This window comes from Rhincodon typus, chromosome 38 (genome assembly GCF_021869965.1).
Source record: "Rhincodon typus isolate 14 chromosome 38, sRhiTyp1.1, whole genome shotgun sequence".
NCBI lineage: Eukaryota > Metazoa > Chordata > Chondrichthyes > Orectolobiformes > Rhincodontidae > Rhincodon > Rhincodon typus.
In genome coordinates this window covers 4,433,904-4,456,580 of record NC_063369.1, presented here as the reverse complement: position 1 = coordinate 4,456,580, position 22,677 = coordinate 4,433,904, and the positions used below count along the sequence as shown (strand labels likewise).

At 45.6% G+C, this 22,677-nt stretch overlaps 1 protein-coding gene across 1 annotated transcript in view; it reads right to left on the bottom strand.

The window, feature by feature from the left end:
* Positions 1-10,794: 10,794 nt before the first annotated feature.
* LOC109910908 (proto-oncogene vav) overlaps positions 10,795-22,677 on the bottom strand; it is a 90,190-nt gene continuing 78,307 nt past the window's right edge. Inside the window, exons 22-27 of the mRNA XM_048617800.1 lie at positions 22,286-22,317; positions 21,921-22,037; positions 20,794-20,881; positions 18,552-18,666; positions 14,066-14,217; positions 10,795-11,104 (exon numbers count right to left, since the gene is read on the bottom strand). Of these exons, the coding sequence (XP_048473757.1) occupies positions 11,048-11,104; positions 14,066-14,217; positions 18,552-18,666; positions 20,794-20,881; positions 21,921-22,037; positions 22,286-22,317 (561 nt within the window). The 3' untranslated portion in view covers positions 10,795-11,047. The remainder of the gene's footprint in view (positions 11,105-14,065; positions 14,218-18,551; positions 18,667-20,793; positions 20,882-21,920; positions 22,038-22,285; positions 22,318-22,677) is intronic.

Sequence of the window (22,677 nt, the reverse complement as noted above, 5' to 3'; positions counted from 1 at the left end):
CCTAACCAGATTGTTATCTACTCCTTTGTCTGTCCAACTGTTCTTCTCTCTCTTTGAGCTCTATCCCAACCTATCATTTACCCCTTTTCCCCCCCCCCACCCTATTTTCTGCATGAGCCTACCATGGGGAACCTTATCAAACGCCTTACTTAAATCCATGTATACCACATCCACTGCTGTACCTTCATCCAAGTGTTTGGTCACCTCTTCGAAGAATTCAATAAGATTTGTGAGGCATGATCGACCCCTCACAAATCCATGCTGACTATCACGAATCAAACTGTGCCTATCCAAGTGATCATAAATCCTGTCTCTCGGAGCCCTTTCCAATAATTTGCCCACCACTGAAGTAAGACTAACTGGCCTGTAATTTCCAGGGTTATCCCTATTCCCTTTTTTGAACAAGGGAATGACGTTTGCCTCTCTCCAATCATCTGGCACTATACCCATGGACAGTGAGGACGAAAAGATCATCGCCAAAGGCCCTGCGATCTCTTCCTTCGCTTCCCATAGAATCCTGAAATAAATCCCATCAGGCCCGGGGGACTTATCTATCTTCAAGTTCCTCAAAATTCCTAGTACATCTTTCTTACTAACTTGCACCTCTTCTAGCCTACCAGCCTGTTTCACACTGTCCTCCTCTACAACTACGTCCCTCTCAGTTGTGAATACCGAAGAAAAGTATTCTTTCAGGACCTCTCCTGTCTCTTTAGGCTCCGTGCACAAATTCCCTTTAAAATCCTTGATCGGCTCTACCCTTTATCTGGTTATTCTCTTATTCCTCACGTACGTGTAAAAAGCCTTGGAGTTTTCCTTGATCCTATCTGCCAAAGTTTTCTCATGTCCCCTTATAGCTCTCCTAAGCTCTTTCTTCAGTTCCTTCCTGGCTAACTTGTATCCCTCTAGAGCCTTTTCCGATCTTTCTTCCTCTTAACCAGTCGTTCGACCTCTCTGGAGAACCAAGGCTCCCTCACTCGACCGCATCTTCCCTGCCTGCTAGGGACAAACATATCGAGCACACGCAGTATGCATTCCTTAAACAATCTCCACATTTCAATAGTGCTCTTCCCTGACAGCATCTGTTCCCATTTTATGTTACCAGTTCTTGCCTAACAGAATTATAATTACCCTTCCCCCAATTCTAAACCTTACCCTGCTGTATGTACCTATCCTTTTCCATTACTATTGTAAAAGTAACAGAGTTACGATCGCTACCGCCAAAATGCTCTCCTACCAACAGGTCTAACACTTGGCCTGGTTCATTGCCAAGCACCAAATCCAACGTGGCCTCTCCTCGTGTTTGTCTGTTTACATACTGTGTCAGGAATCCTTCCTGAACACACTGGACAAAATCCGTTCCATCTAAACTATTACAACTAAAAAGTTTCCAATCAATATTTGGAAAGTTGAGGTCACCCATGACTACAACCCTGTGACTTCTGCACCTTTCCAGTATCTGCCTCTACTTCTCTGCAACTGTTACGGGGTCTGTAAAAACAAAAACCCCAACAAAGTGACTGTTCCCTTCTTGTTCCTGACCTCAACCCAAACTGACTCTGTAGACATATCATTCTCGAACTGCCTTTCAGTAGCTGCTATACTAGCCCTGACTAGCAATGCCACTCCCCCGTCTCTTTTACCACTCTCCCTATTTCTTTAAAAGCATCTAAATCCCGGAACTTCCAACAACCATTCCTGTCCCTGAGTTGCCCAAGTTTCTGTAATGGCCACAACATCGTAGTTCCAAGTACTGACCCATGCTCTAAGTTCGTCCACCTTATTTCTCATACTTCTAACATTGAAGTATACACACTTCAAACCATCCCTGTGTCCATAATTACGCTCCATCGACCGCATTTCTTCATTAACCACCTCACTTAATGTGAACGGTTGTGTTCTCAACACTGACCCATAACGAACTCCACTAGTCACTGGCTGCCATTCCTGAAAATGACCTCCTTATCCCCACTCTCTGCCTTAAGCCAGTCAGCCAATCCTCTATCTGTGCCAGACCTTTCCCCTAACACCATGAGCTTTTATCTTATTTAGCAGCCTCCTGTGCAGCACCTTGTCAAAGGCCTTCTGGAAATCCAAATAGATCACATCCACTGGTTCTCCTTTGTCTAACCTGCTCATTACCTCCTCAAAGAATTCTAACAGATTTATCAGACATGACTTTTGTTTTGATGAAGTTATGCTGACTCCGCGCTATTTTACCATGCATTCCCAAGTACTCCACAATCACATCTTTAGTACTGCACTCTAAAATCTTAGCTATGACTGAGGTCAGGCTAACCGGCCTATAGTTGCCCGTCTTCTGCCTCTCTCCCTTCTTAAACAGGGATGTTGTATTGGGCCTGGCCAAATGGGCCACAGTATAGTCCCTGAGCCCCCACAGCCTGTCTCTGTCCTGCAGTTACACTCACCCCCGGGTGCCCCTGAAGAGAAGTAGAAGCGCACGGTGCGCATAGTCACGGAGCTCAGCAATCACCTTGTCGATGGCCAGATGGCGTTCTTCAAGCCCAGTTTTAAGTTCAGACAGTGGAAGCTCCTTAACAATGTGAGTCATTGTTTGGACTACGTCACTGGATGGTTTTGACAACCCCACTGGCACTGGGTGTCTGCACAGTATCCAGAACCAGTTTGAAAGGGGCCACTGTCAACATCAGAGGTCAAATCCAGGTGGACGTGCCGTAGGGTCCATGGTGAGAAGGTGTTTTCTGGCGATGGTTTCTCCTGCCCTCAACCAATGGCCCTCAACCATTCCCCCTCAGAGTGGTGGGTTTAACCACGTGAAGGAAGATGTATGGCAAGTGTGTTGAGTGTATCATTCAATAAGGCTAGGCTTGGGTTGGAGTAGACTTTCCCAGTTGTTTGCCTGTTATAATTACCCTCCTAACATAGAGTTACTCAGGACTGGGAGCCAGGGGAAGCAGGTTGAGCAAAGAGAGCCTGTCCTAATGGACATTGTTAAGGTGCGTTGCATTTTATTAGGCTTGGGTTGGGTGAATTGGTAACAATTAGCTTATTGTAGCCCATCTCTCACACGAAACGAAGCAAATGGGGAGAGCTATAGCAGTTGTCAAGAGATATAATGCCACATAAAATGTCTGCTCTTGATCCACAGTCTATGATCCATGTGTTTCTTAGTTCACCCCAAGCTGGTATAGCTAATGGGTCTGTGTATTGCTGCTATTTTGAATATTTCATAAGCACTAGCAACTGGTGCCGAAAAAAATGATAGAAACATTACAGCTAAAACCCTTGTCCCCCATCCACTGCCCCACCGTCATAGCTGCATAATCTCCCAGGAGAGAGAAAATTAAACCAGGCCAATATGGGCATTGATCCCCTGGACAGTTGCTGCTTGACTGCCTAAAGCCAATGGAAGCCAAACCTGGGGATCTCACTGATCTTGTCAACCTGTAAAACACAGCCTTGGTTTTAATCTCGTGAATTGTTTTAATCACAGAATTGAGAAAACAATAGCCTAAATTGGAAGAATGATAAGGTTTTCACTGTGTTTGCTCACTTTGTGTTATACTCCAGCATATATATCGGACACCATAACTTTGTCAGTGCTCCTGGTTTTGAGCTAACTCTTGTTGGGATCGGCTGTAATAATAAAATTGTTCAAAGAGAAAAGACTTTTCTCATAAAGAAGGAGTTTGCAAAAATCAATGATCATATGGTTTGCATTTCATATGATCCAATCGGCAAGATGTTTACAATAAAGTACAAAGGAGCTGCTGACTTTTAGCTGGCCAGCTGCTGGGATATTTCCCCAGTGAAGCAATTGTTGCTGTTATCACACGATCCTCTGGTGATGTTTGTTCAATGACCAGGCACTTGCTACATATCCAACGCTCATGTGGAATTCCCAGCTCCTGGGCTCAAACCCAACTCTAATTTGACTTTGCTCTGTTCTCATCTTTTGTCCTATCAGAATGTCAATGTGATGCACATCCTTGTGATTGTACTGGCACAGCATTGGCTTGGCCCAGCAAGATTGGGATTGAATTAAAAATATACTTCTGTCATCTTGTGGTAGTTTTGGGGCAGTGGTATTCAAGAACTAGTCACAGACCCAGAATGTATGGCGTTTGGTTTGATCTGTCCTCATGGTGGGAGCTACCATATGGCTAGTGTTTCTCCCTTAGCTCTTACTGTATGTGACCCTAATTGCTCCTGCTGTTTGCTTCTGTAAGATTTCAGTAATTTGTTTATTTCCAAGACTACATGTAGAGCTGATTTCTGTCATAGGGTCATAGGGTCAGAAAGTCATACAACAGGGGAACAAATGTTTCGGTCCAACTCGCCTATGCTGACCAGGTATCCCAACCTTAACTTATCCATGTACCCACCTGGTGCCTTTTAAATGTTCTAATTGTACCCAACTCGACCACTTCTTCTGGCAGCTCATTCCATACACGCACCACCCACTGTGTGAAAAGGTTGCCCCTCAGGTCCCTATTAAATCTTTCCCCTCTCACCTTAAACCTATGCCCTCTAGTTTTGGACTCCCCCACCCTGGAGAAAAGACCTTGTCTATTCAGCCTATCCATGCCCCTCATGATTTTATAAACTTCTATAAAGTCATCCCCTCAGTCTCTCCTGCTCTGGGAAAACAGTCCCAGCCTATCCAGCGACTCCCTGTAGCTCAAACCCTCCTTCAGTGCAAGTTATTAAATGTAGAAACATGGAAAGCAACAAGACTCTTTGAGTCTACTCCACCCTTCAATATAACCAAGACTGATTATCTAACTCAGTCCCCTGTTCCCACCTTCTCCCCATACCTTTGGGTCACTTTTGCCTCAAGAGCTATATCAAGCTCCTTCTTCATTGGCTCTAGTGTGTGACTGCTAATTTCACTGTTGTATCATGCAATATATCATCTCATCAGCATCATCACATCTCGGTGCGTGGTCCCGACTGCAACGTGGGAAAGGCGGTGGCCACTGGATGCACAGCAAGATCCCACCCACGGCCACGTGACAGCGACCAGATCACCTGGTCATAGATTGTCCGATGGTTATATCTGAGGGATCTTGCTCTGTATAAATTGGTTTTCAGCTTGTACTATATTGCACTGGAGGAATAAGTGGCACCGTAGGGGTTGGCACAGCAGCTACTGGATCCTCCACATCCACCCACAAGAGTAGAGGTACCTTTGGGATGAACGCTTCAGCCCAAAAGGCTGGACCAAAGACTAGCACTTGGGGTTAAAGGGATTGAAGCATAAGTGGAGACAGGCCATTGGGTTGGATGATCAAAATGGTGCAGCAGGTCTGAAGGGCCAAATGGCCTACTCCTGCCCCTTTTTTCTACACTTCTGTGCTGGCACTTCTAACAGTGCTGCACTCCCTCAGTACCACTCAGGAATGTAAGCCAAGCAATGCCCATGGAATAAGAAGCTTCATATTCAGCTTCCCTCTGTTCTACAATGATTCTATATTACTGTGCTGGGGAACAACTCATACCTGGGGCACTGCCCTCAAAACAAGATCAGGCACCTTCGAAGAGGGGAACAGAGGGAAGGAAACTGTTTTTGATAACGATGCTGTACTTTCAGACCAATGCTTGGCTTTCTCCAGTTCAGAGTTTCTGACACATCACAATGATTTATGGGACCTCCCAACAGGGAGTCATTGAGGGAAGGCCATTGGAAAAACCGTGCGGATTTATTAGAATAAATCCACTGCTCAACGATGGCCGGCTGCAGTTTTGGAACTACCTTTGTTCCTGTGCCCCTTAAGAGGGTCACACAGACTGCCTCACCAACTGTAAGGGTGGGCCCTTCTTCCATGTTCTCCCACTTTGACAGCTATTAATTGAAGGGGCTTACAACGTGCCACTTATTCCTCCAGTGCAATGTAGTACAAGGTGAAAACCAATTTATACAGAGCAAGATCCCTCAGATATAACCATCGGACAATCTGCGATTGCAATTGGATTAATGGAATCATAGGATCCCTATGGTGCCAAAGCAGGCCATTCAGCCCATCAGGTCCATGCCAACCTTCCAAACGGTATCCCATTCAGACCCACCCCCTTACCCTATTCCTGCATTTCCCATGGCTAACCCACCTAGCCTGCACATCCCTGACACCATGGACAATTTAGCATTGCCAATCCACATAACCTGCACATATTTCAACTGTGGGAGGAAACTGGAGCACCCAGAGGGAACCCACGCAGACACGGGGAGAATGTGCAAATTCCACAGAAACAGTTGCCTGAGGCTGGAATCGAACCCAGGTCCCTGGTGCTGTGAGGCAGCAGTGCTAACCACTGAGCTACAATGCTTCCCTAAAATAAATTTTGACCAATAATATGCAATGTATGAACTGTAAGCTGTCAAAAATCTGCAGTCTAAAGATAGCTAAACCTCATTAAATATTTGATTTAAATAAACAAGTATTAAAGTCATCCTGGGGTTACCATTGACCAGAATCTAAACTGGACCAACACCATAAACACAGTGACTACAAGAGCAAATCAGAGCTTGGAAATCCTACAGGCAGTAACTCGCTCTCTGACTTCCCAAAGCCTCTCCACCATCTACAAGGCACAAGTCAGGAAGATGGAATACTCCCCACTTGCCTGGATGAGTGCAGCCCCAACAACACTCAAGAAGCTTGACACCATCCAGGACAAAGCAGCCCACTTGATTGGCACCACATCCACAAGCATCCACTCCCTCCACCACCGATGCTCAGTAGCAGCAGTGTGTACTATCTACAAGATGCACTGCAGAAATTCACCAAAGATCTCAGCCAGCACCTTCCAAACCCAGGACCACTTCCATCTAGAAGGACATGGGCAGCAGATACATGGGAACACCACCCCCTGCAAGTTCCTCTCCAAGCCACTCACCATCCTGACTTGGAAATATATCGCGTTCCTTCAGTGTTGCTGGGTCAAAATCCTGGAACTCCCTCCTTGACAGCACTGTCTCTCCACCCGAAGGTCTGCAACCATTCAAGAAGGCAGCTCACCACACTTTCTCGAGGGTAATAATGGATGGCAATAAATGCTGGCTCTGTCTCTGAAACCCACATCATCAAAACTTAAAACAGATCCCAGGATGAAGAGTAAAAACTGAAAGAAGTGTGGATGCTATAAACCAGGAACAAAAACAGAACTTCTGAGGAAGGGTCACCGGACCCAAAACGTTAACTCTGATTTGTTCTTCGCAGATGCTGCCAGACCTGCTGAGCTTTTCCAGCAACTTCTGTTTTTGTTCCAGGTTGAAGAGTCTTTTTTTTAAATAGCATTAACAGTCCATCAGTGAATGAAATATATTGCTGCTTTGACATTATGCCAAAACCTGCCTCATAAAACGCTCTTCATCCTTCCTTTTCTCAGCTTATTCTTCGTTTACCTTTTACTCGCTGTTTTTAATATTCCTCGTTATTTTTTAAACTGAATGAGTCAGAGTCACATCTCATTTAACTGCGGTCCCCTAATGAAAATGAGTGATAGCTTATCTCCCTGTCAACATTCAGTTCCCTGATGAAAATGCATGGGGAGGGGACGGGGCTAAGGCAGTACAGGATGGGTCATTCTCACACAAAGCACCTGTCATTTGGGCACCTTGTCATCTCCTCTACTCCTGACTCAGGGCTTTGACAGATCAAGCCCATTTCTCTCCTCCAGCTTGCCGAATAGTGCAGGAGAAAGATATGTACATGGTTTTTGGAAAGAGGGACTTGCATTTGGATGAGATAGTAAGAACTGTCGATGCTGGAGTCAGAGATAACACAGTGTGGAGCTGGAGGAACACAGCAGGCCAGGCAGCATCAGAGGAGCAGGAAAACTGATGTTTCAGATCAGGACCCTTCTTCAGAAATAGGGATGGGGAAGGGAGCTGGGAAATAAATAGAGAGAGGAGGGGTGGGGCTGGGGAAGGAAGGTGAGATGGTGATAGGTGAGTGCAGGAAGGCAGTGGTGGGGATTGGTCAGTGAGGTGGGAGGAGTGGACAGGTGGGAGAGAAGATGGACAGGTTGTGTCAGGTCAAGGAGGCGAGGATGAGAGGGAGGGTTAGATGTTGGATGAGGCCGGGGGAGGGGAGATTTTAAAACTAATGAATTCCATGTTTGGGCCATCGGGCTGTAGGCTCCCAAGGCGGAATATGAGACGCTGCTCCTCCAATTTGCGGGTGGTGTCGTTATGACACTGGAGGAGGCCCAGAATGGACATTTCACCCAGGGAGTGGGAAGGGGGTTTAAAATGGTTGGTGTCTGGAAGCTGTTGTCGTTTGTCACGTACAGAGCGCAGATGCTCCTCGAAACGGTCTCTGAGTGTTTGCTTGGTCTCACCGATGTAGAGGAAGCCACATTGGGAGCGGATACAGTAGAACAAGTTGGCGGATGTGCAGGTGAACCCCTGTCAGATATGAAAGGTTGGCTTTGGGCCTTGAATGGAGGGGAGAGGGGAGGTGTAGGGGCAGGTGTAGCATTTCCTGCATTTGCAGGGGAAGGAGCCGGGGGTGGTGGGGCTACTGGGGCTGTGTCAGCCTCAAGTCGTTCCAAAGTGTTTTACAGCCAATGCGCAGAGTTCCTTCGGCACCAGGACTGCAGAGGCTCAAGCTCACCACTGCTCTCCAGGGCCAGTTAGGGCTGGGCAATAATTACTGGTTCTGCCACGTCTCATGAGAGAATGAAGGTCGTAAAGGAATTAAGTGTTGTCACCGTTTTGGAATCATTGCACCGCTCAGGAACTGCTTCACCACACAGACTCTATCCTGCACGCAGCCTCCAATTAACTTGTTGCAACACTCCAGCTCATCCTTCCAACAGTTTCCGGTCGCCAACCATGTTAACCCCCCCTCCCACTCCCTGGGTGAAATGTCCATCCTGGGCCTCCTCCAGTGTCACAATGACACCACCCAGAAACTGGAGGAGCAGCACTTCATATTCCGCCTTGGGAGCCTACAGCCTGATAGTCTAAACGTGGAATTCACTAGCTTCAAAATCTCCCCACCCCCGTCAGAAATCCTCCCGAACCAGCCCCATGTTAACTGTGCCCTAGGTCATCCACATTCCAACTTGGGTGTCTGTCTCACTGCAGTACAAGGTTGGGTGCTAGTCCTGTTGGAGCTGACCTTCTCTAAACAGCAGGCATTGGTGTATGTTACAACTGTATTTTGAGACCATAAGATATAGGATCAGGAGTAGACCATTCAGCCCATCAAGTCTGTTCCACCATTCAGTGAGATCGTGGCTGATTTGATAATCGTCAACCCAGCTTTCGTGCCATATCTCCATAACCCTTGATTCCCTTCCTGATTAAAAAAATCTATCTCAGCCTTGATAACATCATAAAACATGCCATTCAGCCCATCAGCTGTCAGAAGTGAAGTGAGTGTAGCAGAGACCAGTATGTGGAATGGTCTGTACAAGCTGCACTAGCATTGGCACTAGTTACTACACCCATAATTACCCTCAGTTAGACATTCAGCACAGGCTTAGTCCCTTTAAATATATTAATAAGAGGCTTAGTTGCCAACTGGGGTACAGTTATATGCTGTCCCTGCTCCAGAACCATGACCCTAGCATTTATTTTTCATATGTATGCATCTGAGGAGCCATTGTCAGCTGTTCCACAAAGGGGGCATCACAGATGAGCTTAACATCATCTACACCAATGTCCACACTTAACAGAACATATATAATGAAGGTGTGAGCTACAGGGAGGCTGAGCCTATTTTCTTTGGAGCATCAGAGGCTAAAGGTGACCTTATAAAGGTTTATAAAATCATGAGGGCAATGGATAGGGTGAACAGCCAAGGTCTTTACCCCAGGGTGGGGGAGTTCAAAACTCTAGGGCATAGGTTTAAGGTGAGCGGGGAAAGATTTAAAAGGGACCCAAGCGGCAACTTTTTCACGCAGAGGGTGTTGTGTGTATGGAATGAGCTGCCAGAGGAAGTGGTGGAGGCTGGTACAATTACAACATTTAAAAGGCATCTGGATGGATATATGAATAGGAAGGGTTTAGAGGGATATGGGCCAAATGCTGGCTAGTGGGACTAGATTAATTTAGGATATCTGGTCAGCATGGACGAATTGGGCCGAAGGATCTGTTTCTGTGCTGTACGCGGAAGCTCTATGACTCTATGACTATAACTCATCAGGGAATGTAAGGGTGGGGAGGGCCAGGTCACACCCTGGTGTAGCTCAGCAACCTAACCAGTGCCAGCCCGATGTGAACACTCTCACCCCTCTGGCAGATAGCCAGGAATTTGTCACCCCCTCCAGAATCTAAAGCAGAACACATCTCGGTTCCCACTCCTGGGACAGTACTGAAGAGCAGCAGCAGTGTTGCCAATACCTTAGTTTGAGCCAGACACGGAACTGAGGCCCCATCTGTTCTCTCAGGTGAGAGTGAATGATTGTATGATATCACTGTGTCAGAGGAGAGCAGCAAAGCTTTCATTCCTGGTGCCCTGGCCAATATTTATTCTTAAATCAACGTCACAAGAACAAGGGTGGTCTTTAGCACATTGTCATTCATGGGAGCTTGCTGTGCTGTGTTACCCTCATTGATGACACTACTTAGGGATGGGCAATAATGCTTGTCTCTAGCCAGTGACATCCATGTCCCAGGACCAATTATTAAAATAACTTACATCTGTGACCACACTTCAAAAGTACCTCATTGGCTGAAAAGTCCTCCTGGACATGCTGAAGTCATGAAAGATGCTACATAAATGCAACTCATTCCCTTCTCAAAATGCAAGGAGTTCAATTCTTCAAATAACCCCGTTTGCAAAGAAAGGCAGAGACAAAGTGTTCTTGAGAACATTTTCAAACTGTATTAATAAATACAGACAGATCAATTCTTGACGATATAGGAAAGAATCTTGTTTGTATAAAAGAATTCAAACACAGTGGCAGAGTAGAACTCAGAAGGTTAATACTTTGAGATTATTAGAGCACCCCCACGGTGAGGCTCTAGATACAGAAAGCCACGCAGAAGCGACCTTCGTCTTGACAATGAATCTTCTCTGTTTCATCGATGGAGTAGCCACAAAGGGCCGAGGGCTCAGTAACAGTAATCGGAATAATCTTCCTCCACGTAGTTTGCTGGGAAAAATCCGACCTAGAAACAGAGAGTGGGCAACATTATACACGGGTTGCATTAACACAACAGTTTACATGAACATAGATCTTAGGAGCTGAGGTAGGCCATCTGGCCCTTTGAGTCTGATCCACCTATCAATAAGACGGTGGTTGATCTGGATGTGGTCTGTTCTCCACTTTCCAGCCTCTCCTGTACAACAAACATCTGAGCAACTCAGCCTTGAGTTAACTTAAAGGTGCAGCCTCCTCTACCATCTGCTTATGTAATAGCAATAGGGACTGCAGTGGTTCAAGAAGACATCCTGCCTGATATAGGTTATTGTGTTTCTCAGCTTTGTCTCTGTGGGTAGTGCTGTTGGCTCTATGAAGTAAGGCTGTGAGTTCAAGATTCAGCCCTGAGCCTAGAACACACCATCAAGATTGATGCTCCATTGAAGTACTGTGCGAGTGCCACATTGTTGGCAGTGAGATCCAAGATGGCAGCGGAGTAAGACTCCTCAGCTGCTCCATCCATTTCTTTTCTTTTTCTCTTTTTTCTCTTTTGTGCTGTTTCCTCCCTATTTGTTCTTGGCAATGCCCTGAACTCCCGTCCTCAGTGCGGACCCAGTGTGGTGGTCTCTCAGCTCAGTGTGGCAGTCTCTCAGCTCAGTGTGGTGGTCTCTCAGCTCAGTGTGGCGGTCTCTCAGCTCAGTGTGGCAGTCTCTCAGCTCAGTGTGGTGGTCTCTCAGCTCAGTGTGGTGGTCTCTCAGCTCAGTGTGGTGGTCTCTCAGCCCAGTGTGGTGGTCTCTCAGCTCAGTGTGGTGGTCTCTCAGCTCAGTGTAGTGGTCTCTCAGCCCAGTGTGGTGGTCTCTCAGCTCAGTGTGGTGGTCTCTCAGCTCAGTGTGGTGGTCTCTCAGCTCGGCATGGTGGTCTCTCAGCTCAGTGTGGCGGTCTCTTGGCTCAGTCTGGTGGCCTCTCAGCTCAGCGTGGTGGTCTCTCAGCTCAGCGTGGCAGTCTCTCAACTCAGTGTGGTGGTCTCTCAGCTCAGTGTGGCGGTCTCTCAGCTCGGTGTGGCGGTCTCTCAGCTCGGCATGGTGGTCTCTCAGCTCAGTGTGGCAGTCTCTCAGCTCGGCATGGTGGCCTCTCAGCTCAGTGTGGTGGTCTCTCAGCTCAGCGTGGTGGTGTCTCGGCTCAATGTGGTGGTCTCTCAGCTCAGTGTGGTGGTCTCTCAGCTTAGCGTGGCGGTCTCTCGGCTCAACGTGATGGTCTCTCAGCTCAGCGTGGTGGTCTCTCAGCTCAGCGTGGCGGTCTCTCAGCTCGGCATGGTGGTCTCTCAGCTCAGCATGGTGGTCGCTCAGCTCAGTGTGGCGGTCTCTCATTTCAGCGTGGCAGTCTCTCATTTCAGCGTGGTGGTCTCTCAGCTTAGTGTAGTGGTTTCTCGGCTCAGCTTGGCCCTCCAGCCTTAAGGTGATTCCAGAGCGGTCTCCCGCCCTCAAGTTGAAGCCCAGCACAGTCTTGAGTCAAGGCCTTGCACAGACCAGAGGCTAGACGATGGCATGGGCTGGGTGGGAAGGATTGTTATTCTGAACTTTTTATTTCTTTACTTTTCTAATTTTCTTTCACTAAGAATTTGTCCTTAAGAATCAGTATGTAGGTACCTTGGTACCCAAGGTGCTGTTATAAGTGGTGACTGTGTAAACTTTACACTGTCCTCGTTTGAGCACATGTCACAATAAAGCTAATTCTAATTCTAAAATCGCCAACTGCCCTTGCAGGTCAGCATGAGAGATCGTTGCAAAGTGGAATAGGGATGTTCTTGTGCTGTGAAAGACAATAGATGAAGTTGGCATAGCCCCACTCTCTCATTAGCAAGAGACAATTGATGGCGAGTTTAACCTGAGGGTTACCGTAGGGGTGAGGTTAAGAGGGTAAAACTTTTGCAGGAATTGAACCCGCACTGTTGGCATCCCTCTCCATCACAAAGCAGCCATCCAGCCAAATGTTTCCAACCAGCTTCACGAAAACAGATTATCTGGGTCATTCACAAAATGCTGTAGATCTGAAATAAGAGCTGGAAAAGCTCAGCAGATGAGGAGGCATTAACTTGAGTTTGGATGAAAGGTTATCGACAGGAAACATTCACTCTGTATCTCTCTACAGTCCTGTATGGCCAGCCGAGATATTTTCTGTTCATTTTTTTAATCTCGTTCTTCTTGTCGGGAGCTTGCTGTACACACAACAGCAACTACACTTCAAAGCTGTACTAAAGGGCTCTGGAACAAACTGTGAACGCTGCTTCAGAGGTCCAACACTCCTTCCCTGGTTGGACAGCAGCTAGAGAGAGGTGATGGCATAGTGGTAATGTCAGTAGAGAAAGGCAAGGTTAATTGTCAGGTTTAAATCCCACCACAGGTGATAGTGGTCTCCAGAAGGTGCAGATATGAGAAACAATCTATCTTTTTCACTGAGCGAGTAGTTTGGCTGTGGAATGCACTGCCTGGAAACATCGTGGGGGCAGGTTCAATTGAGGCATTCAAGAGGGTATTGGACAATTATTTGGCTGGAAATAATGTCGGGAAAAGGCAGGAGATTGGCACTAGGTCATGTCACTTATTGGTGCAGAGGCCTCTGTGCTGTAACACTTGAACTCACTACATAAAATACAAAGCTTGTCTAATGATGACTGCATAACCATTGTTGATTGTTGTAAAAACCCATCTGGTTCACTAACGCCCCTTAGGGAAGGAAATCTGCTGTCCTTACCACCAGTCTGGCCTACACATGACTCCAGACCCACAGCCATGTGAGTGACTCTTAACTGCCGTTGAGAATTGGGAATAAACAATTGTTAGTTTAGCCTCAACCCATCAGCAAATTCTAAAGGAAAGGGTGGTTTTAAGCTGTATGTACAACCATCGCCAGTGAGACTCCGTACCCATGCAGAGTGGCAAGTGGAGAAAACGCTGAGAATAAAGATCGAAAGCAAGAGGTTACCACACACCCTGCCATATACTTCTCCTTTCCACCATCCAGGAGATCCTTTCTTATTGATGATTTTAATCACGTCGCCTTCTTTCAGGCTCAGTTCCGATCGATCTCGGGCTGAGAAATCATATCGAGCCTTTGCTGTCCCAAAGCACTTCAAACTCGTCCCTGTAAACATCAAAATCAGAAGAGATCCTAAATGGCAAAACAGTAAGTCCCCAATTAAAGTTTGAATTAGAATTAGATTTAGATTTATTGTCACGTGCACTCAAGTATAGGAGTACAATGAAAAGTGTACAGTGTTACCAGATACGGTGACATCTAAGATACAAAGTTTCTAGGTACAAATCTTAGCTTAATGAAATAGATTAGATACAAAAATAGAGAAATAAAGAGAAAAGCTAAAAGTTCTACATTACAGTTCTTCACAGTATAAATTAAGAAGACAAAGACATAAAGTTAAAAGACAACTCCTTTGAGTATCTGAGACAACAAGGTATAGAGCTGGATGAACACAGCAGGCCAGGCAGCATCAGAGGAGCAGGAAAGCTGACGTTTCAGGTCGAGACCCTTCCTCATTCCTTTGAGTATCGTTTTGTATTAAGAAAATAGTTATATTAATATATTTCTTTAATGTTGTGAGTGTTAATTTTTACGCATGCTTCTGCTCCTACATGCCAACCTCCCTCTGGTTCCTATCCCTGTGCTCGGGCCCTCTTCCCACCAGCTCCAATTCCTGATCCCATCCTCTGTTCCTACCTATCTCCTCTCCTGGCTCCTGCTCTAAACTTGCATTGCTGCGCAGGGCGCTATCTAGTGGCATACATTGGTCGGTGCAGGTTCTCTTGCCTGCTGCAATCAACTAATGCCATTTCCGAAGAAGGCTCCTGACCCGAAATGTCAACTTTCCTGTTCCTCTGATGCTACCTGGCCTGCTTTGTTCATCAAGCTCTACACTTTGTTATGTCTGACTCCAGCATCTGCAGTTCTTACTATCTCTGTCATTAGATGGAGCCTTTCAATTAAAACTTCAGAGAATTATTTACATTATTGGCATTTATATTGTATTTCTCGCCGAATTTTAATTTTCATTTTATTGTAGAGGATTTTGTTTTCCTTATAAATGCGGGCACTTGAAATGTACACCATTTCAACTCAGAAATGTTTTAAAGTATTTTTCAGCTGGCAAAGGTACCTATCCTAACATAGTTTCTTATATTGAGTGATTTATTTAAGTTAATTAACCTGGAGTACACAGTACTGCACAAATACACGTGGTATTTGAACCTGCACATTGTGTACCCAGAGCAAAAAGTATCTGAAGGAACCTAACTTCAGTTTTAACATTAACTTCTATGGGAAGCTGTGATTCACTTAAAGTTCTTTTCACTTTAAAGTCATAGCTTTCAAGAACATAACTACTGGGAATTGGACCTATATGATTTTCCTTTCTCTCAGCAAGATCCCACATCTAAGACCTGCGTTGGCACGGTGGCTCAGTGGTTAGCACTGCTGCCTCACAGCGTCAGTGGCTTGGGTTTGATTCTACCCTCAGGCGACTGTCTGTGTGGAGTTTGCACGTTCTCCCTGTGTTTGTGTGGGTTTCCACAGTCCAAAGATGTGCAGGTTAGGTGGATAGGCCATGGGAAATGCAGGGTTATAGGGATAGGGTAGGGGTGGGGGGTGGTGGGTCTCGGTGGGATGCTCTTTGGAGGAGTGTTGTGGGCTCAATGGGCTGAATGGCCTGTTTCTACCCTGCAGAGATTCTACGATTCAAAATTTGTGCTAACTTCTCACTGCAGTTGCCAACTCCATCACCAACTCCCGGTATTGGACACCCAATGTGTTCATCACCACAGCCAATCAGAAAGCAAATCAACTCTTCATTACCTAATTGGATGATTCTGAACGATCAGGTCCCTGACAACCAACCCTTTTACAACCGACAAAATGACGAGTCTGCAGAAAAGCTTTCAATAACGCGCTTTCTTTTGATGTCCCAATTATATTTCTCCAAAGTTTGCTCATGTCAACATTCCGGAGATAAAAATGTGCAAACTAGAAGTTTCAGCAGGCCATTTTGTCCCCTGAAAGACTGCTTCACCATTCAATAAAATTGTAGATTTTATTACTGCACAAATCTGCCTGCCCTAGTTAACACTTACTTGTTGAGGATCTCTCCTAAAAATATTCAAGGACTCTGCCTCTACCATGCTTTCAGGAAGAGAGTTCCCAAAGACTCACCAACCTCTGAGAGAGCAAATTTCTCATCTCTGTTGTAAATAATGTTTGTTTTTAAACAGTGACCACCCTCCTCCCCTCCCGGTTATAGATTGTCCCAGGAAAGGAAACATCCTTTCCACATCCACCTCAGGATCTTAGATGTTTCAATCAAGCCATCTCTCCCTCTTCTAAATTCCAGTGGATATTAGCCAATCCTATACAAGCTTTTCACAAAGATACCTTCCCATCTCAGGTACTAATGTAATAAACCTTTTTTAATCTGCTTTCACTATATGTATATCCTTCCTTAAATAAAGAGATCAATATGGCGCACAGTGGTCCCGATGTGGTCTCCTCAATGCCACGAATTCCAGACATGCTCTCCTCAATACCCCAAGTAAGATTTTGTTTTTAATTTCTGGAGACTCTGGGATGACCAGGAGGGCTGGCGACACTGTTTTTTTCCCATTTCGTCTTTAAAAGCTATGACTCCTGCCATAACGGGCCTTTGGTATCTCAGCAACTCATCCATTATCTGACCGTGACTGCCAGGTAAGAATACCAATTAATGAAGAAAACCCATATTAATAATGTGTAAGAGTGCTGACTGATTGGCGAGGGGAATCTGATTGGTAGTAATGTTGCCATGAAGAATGCATCAGTTTGTGATGATCAACAGTCAACTGCCAGGATTTGCTTACATTTTAATCCAGGCAGGCAGGCTGACTGTGATTGGTCAATGCATTGCCCAGCATTAGTGAGCCAGCAATTGGCTTCACCAATTTTTTTTTGCGTAGACATGGTTAAATTGGCATTCTTGCACATTGCCCTGATAATTGCAAGATGAAAAGTTTGGAATACCCAAAAAGCAGTGTTGTAGTATAAGGGGCTAATCAAACCATTACTCCAATAATAACTACAGTGTATGTACATAAGGAGATATGTCATGGTAACATCAGATCACATGGAATTAGACCCAGCGTAGGGTTCAGGAGATTTTCACTTTAACCCTCTCTCCTGTATAGAGTTGACAAGTGATAAGAGTTATTGGTGTTCACTGACATGGGTGTGGACTACCTTCTAGAAATGACCCAGAACTGGCTTTACTATCATAGAATCCATAGAGTTTGGAAGCAGGCCATTCAGCCCGTCTTGTCTACACTGACCCTCTAAAGAGCATCCCACCCAAACCCATCCCCCTAACCACACATTTCCCATGACTAATCCACCCAGCCTGCACATCCCTGGACACTATGGGTAATTTAGCACGGCCAGTCCACCCTAACCTGCACACCTTTGGACTGTGGGAGGAAACCGGAGCACCCAGAGGAAACCCACGCAGACACAGGGAGAATGTGCGGACTCCACACAGTTGCCTGAGAGTTGAATCAAAAATCAGGTCCCTGGTGCTGTCAGGCAGCAGGGCTAACTGCTGAACTATCTTACCACTCTCTATGATGGACAGTGTTTCCTGGGAGTTATGCCAACCTAGTTCTGTAAAACATCTCTGCATCGTCTCCAGTGCCTCCATATCCTTTCAATAATATGGAGATGGGAATGGTACAAAGCACTTGAATTTAGTTAAATCCAATTGAATTGAATGAAATTAATTTAAACAGGCAGCAAAACAAGTTAACCTCACTTTTGAAGAGTGCTGACCACTGAGCCACCAAGGTTTTACTACATAAAAACCAAAAGAACTGCAGATGCTGTAGATCAGGAACAAAAACAGAAGTTGCTGGAAAAGCTCAGCAGGTCTGGCAGCATCAGTGAAGAAAAAAGTCAGAATTAGCGTTTCGGATCTGGTGACCCTTCCTCAGAACTGTCCCTTCCTCAGAACAGCCAGCAACCCACTGTTACTTTCCTCAGTCAGCCCCATACTATACAACTTCTGGGTCCCTTATCCAAGGAAAGAACATCAGTTCTGAGGAAGGGTCACCGGACCCGAAACGTTAACTCTGATTTTTTTTCTTCACAGGCGCTGCCAGAGCTGCTGAGCTTTTCCAGCAACTTCTGTTTTTGTTCAAGATTTTACGACAATTGTCCTACCTAATAACGAACCCCCCCCAAAAGCGAGAATGATCTAAGTCACTATCACACAGTGTTTTGTGTACAAACTGGCTGGGGTGTTTTTCCTGCATTGCAACAACAACTGTGTTCAAAAATCCATCAGCATTGGCTGAAAGTGCTCTCGGATATCCATGGTTATGACAGGCAGTACAGAAACAGCAAGGCCATTATAATTCCCCATCCATTCATCCTTCTCTTTGTGCACTCACCTGAAAATTTAGGAATAGTCCTTTTTTCGGGTTCTTTAAAAGGATGTTGCAAAGCTGTATCCATTGTCTTAAAACATTCCTTTAGGGAATTCTGCTGGTAAAATTCCACCAATTCCTGTAGGAAAACAAGGATCTGTTTTCACTTTGTTTGTTAAAGGTGATTTTTCTTTTGGGTGGACTTACAAACTTACAATAACAAGAGCGGCACGGTGGCACAGTGGTTAGCACTGCTGCCTCACAGCACCAGGGACCTGGGTTCAATTCCACCCTTAGGCATCTGTCTGTGTGGAGTTTGCACATTCTCCCCATGTCTGTGTGGGTTTCCTCTGGGTGCTCCAGTTTCCTCCCACAGTCCAAAGATGTGCAGGTTAGGGTGGGTTGGCCATGGGAAATTGCCTCATAGTGTTCAGGGATGTGTAGATTATAGGGGGATGGTCTGGGTGGGATGCTCCAAAGGTCAGTTTGGGCTGAAGGGCCTGTTTCCACACTGTAGGGATTCTATGTGTTAGAGTTATTCAAAAATCCAAATTAATGAACCCATGGCTGTCCAGCAGATTCATAGATCATACAGCATTAATGCAAGTCCAACCACTTTACTTTGTAAAGTGACTCAAAAACAGAAAGTGTTGGAGAAGTTCATACTCCAGTCACATTGGACCCAAAATGTTAACTCTGTTTTTCTGTCTCCACAAATGCTGCCAGACATGCTGAGTTTCTCCAGCAATTTCTGGTTTTGCCTTCAACCTCTGGCATCCACAGTACTTTGAAAATCTGAATGGAACTGGGTGTGCCAATGTAGTAGGAGGCCAGTCAGCCCATTGTAACTTTGCCATCCCTTTGAAAGAGCTCTGTCAATTATAAAAACTAGGAGCAGGAGGAGGGAATTCAGCCCCTCGAGCCTGCTCCACTGTTTAATACATTTCTAGCTGATCTTTTCTCAGCCTCAACATCACTTTCTTGACTGTTCCCCATAGCCCTTTGTTAATTGGTAATCTGCCTGTCTCCTCTTTGTGTTTGTAGTGTCCTGGCATCCACTACACTCTGGGGTCATGAATTCCACAGACAATTGAGACAGGGTTGCCATTAAGCTAACTTTATATACCAGATCTGTTTTTTCAATCGATTCAAATTTAACCATCTGCCATTGCAGGATTTGAAACCATAAAATTAGCTTGGGTTTCGGGATAATGAGCCCAGTGATATTGTCATCGTGCTTCCCACGTGGGACACACATTCAAATTTCGCCACCTGTAATGGCACGATTTGAACCCAGGTCCTCGGAACATTACCTGGGTCTCTAGATAAATAATCTCACCAGAATGCTGCGAGGGCCATTGCTCCTTCCAATTAGTCATACCTGCATCATCCTGAACATTTTTTTCCCCACATTACGCTCCATTTTCCAGACCTTTTCCCACTCACTGAACATATCAAAAGCTTTTTGTTGCCTCCAGATTATAAACAAGTAACCCAACCCCGTCAATTCCTTCACCGGTTACCTCCTGTTCTGGCAGTGAAAACAACTTCTCTTTGCCTACTCTTTCAAAACTCCTTAAAACGTGCGTCCGTTTTGCAACTTTCTCTGCCCTACGGAGAACCGGCTTTTTCAGTCCCACAACAAAAACGAAAGTCCTGTGTCCCTGGTGATATTCTCCCTCTGTGCCCTGTTCAAAGACTTAACATTCTTCTGCAAGTCTTTTTTTAACCAAAGACCATAGCTTCCAGAGCAGGCCTGGAAGAAACCACCACGCACAGAGTGCTGTGAAACTCAGCAACACTGTCATACGTGTGGCTCATGATGGCAGGGATCTTAGAATCATCCAATCGTAGAATCCCTACAGAGTGGAAGCAGACCATTTGGCCTATCAAGTCCACACCGACCCATCAAAAAGCATCCCATCCAGACCCACCCTCCTATCCTATCCCTGTATCCCTGCATTTCCCATGGCTAAGCCACCTAACCTGCCCATCCTCGGACACTATGGGCAATTTAGCATGGCCAATCCACCCTAACCTGCACATCTTTGGACTGTGGGAGAAAACCAGAGCACCCAGAGGAAATGCACATAGACAAGGGGACAACGTGCAAACTCCACACAGACAGTCGCCCGAGGTTGGAATTGTACCCAAGTCTCCTGGGCTGTGATCTTTTAACAGGAGATTTCTCAACAGAAGACCTCTCCAGTATTGGTTGAAGCGTATGTGCTTGTCATAACACAGTTTAAATTCAGTTCATACACACCAGTAATGATTTGAAGGCTTTCTTGTCTGTCACACGGAACAAACCATCTGCTGTGGTCACCTTGATGTGCTTTACTTCTGAATTGAACCTGTCACAAAAACATTGTAAATTATTAACATTGTGGCTCGAAACCTTTACTGAGCTCTGAGACACCATGCTGCGCAGTTCCGTCCTGCGAACATTTGATCAATTGGATGTTGTTTTAACAACCGCACTAACACCAATGCACAAACTGGATAAAGAGCCCCATTGAAACAGCACAAAAGAACACACAAACTAGTTGCAAGAGTAGGCCGTTCAGATCCTCGAGACTACTCCACCACTCAGTAAGGTCACAGCTGATCTGTCTCATTGTCACCATCTTCATCTTCAGCGGGAGACTCCTTATTTTTAAGCTGCATCTTCACTCGTTCTGGTCTCTGGCATATGGGAGAGTTCCAGCCTCTCAGCATCCACTAATTACCTATTCAAGCCAGGAATGTCTCAGTTTGTAACCATGCCCCGTGTCTGATGAACCGAACAATCAGCTTCAATATGGAGTCGGGTCACAGATCTGCCATCACCTTAATGAATGATAGAACAGGTCTGAGGAGCTGAGTGGCCTCCCATCTTTCCCTTCACAGTTATAATAAACCAAGCTTTGCTGGTTAGATAGATACATAAAAAATTGGTGGGAATCTGGAACTCACTGCCTGTAATGCTGGGAGAGGCAGTAAAAATATTTAGATGTGCACTTGCGATGCCAACAAGGCTATAGTACTTGACAATGCGATTAGAATTGTTAAGGGCTTTTTCTCAACTGGTGCAGATTCAGTGGGTTGAAGGTCCTCTCCCTGCGCTGTAGGTCTCTATGAGTCTATCCCTGTCAATGATACATTAGTCCCAAAGATTAATCCCTCCAAACCTCAGCAGTAAATCTCATCTCTCTCGGATTTCAGTGTGTAAACAGACTGTAGTCATAACTTTTATCAGACACTGGGAAGCCTTATCATGTGCATTGAGCTGGTGTAACTTGTCTCCTTCTCTCGCACACACACACGCAGGAGCAACGAATCTTTACAGGTTGCACAGAACGCAATTGAAATGGAGATGGTGTTTGTTCTGTGCTGTTAAATTCCCCTCCTTACTTGATACTGATGGCGTATTCCCCGGCATCCTTCACTCTCTGCCTTACTAAGTAGGTACCATCTGAGCGAGTGTTAAGAAGAGTTTCTGCCTGGCTCCGCTCCATTGGCCCAGCATACCTGAAAGAGACAAGACTCAGGGTCACGTTGGGTAAAAGCTTTATTCCTCTTCCTCAGGGCGTGCACTCAAACTTAGTTGCAAAAGCCCCACTTTGTTTTTGTTTTGAACAACAACATGATAATTTACCCTGCATCAGATTTACAATTTACTCTGCACAGGCCTGACACAAACAATATCTGAAAGTGTTCTCACTGTGAGAAAGATATATTTATGGTGAAAATATTTAGAATGAGATGACAGTGCTTACCAGGAAAAGGATGAATAGTCTATTTGAGGTGCCTGCAAGAGACAAGTACAGAAGACGATGTTAAAAAATGTTGCCAATTTTAATTGTTTAATAATATCTGTGCCAGCAGCTTTCCTATCCTGTGTGGAGCGGATTTGCAGCAACTATAGGCAAGCCCCTTGTTTATCGTTCTGACACAATCCCACTTTCTCTGCATATATTGTCATAAAGCCCAGGATGGGGAGAAGCATTGGGTGGAGGAAATGGAGTGATGGAGCGAGTGTTGGGCATGGATGCGTTTGAGGAGATGGAGTGAGTGTTGGGAACGGATGGGGTTGAGGAGATGGAGTGAGTGTTGGGAATGGATGGGGTTGAGGTAATGGAGTGAGTGTTGGGAATGGATGGGGTTGAGG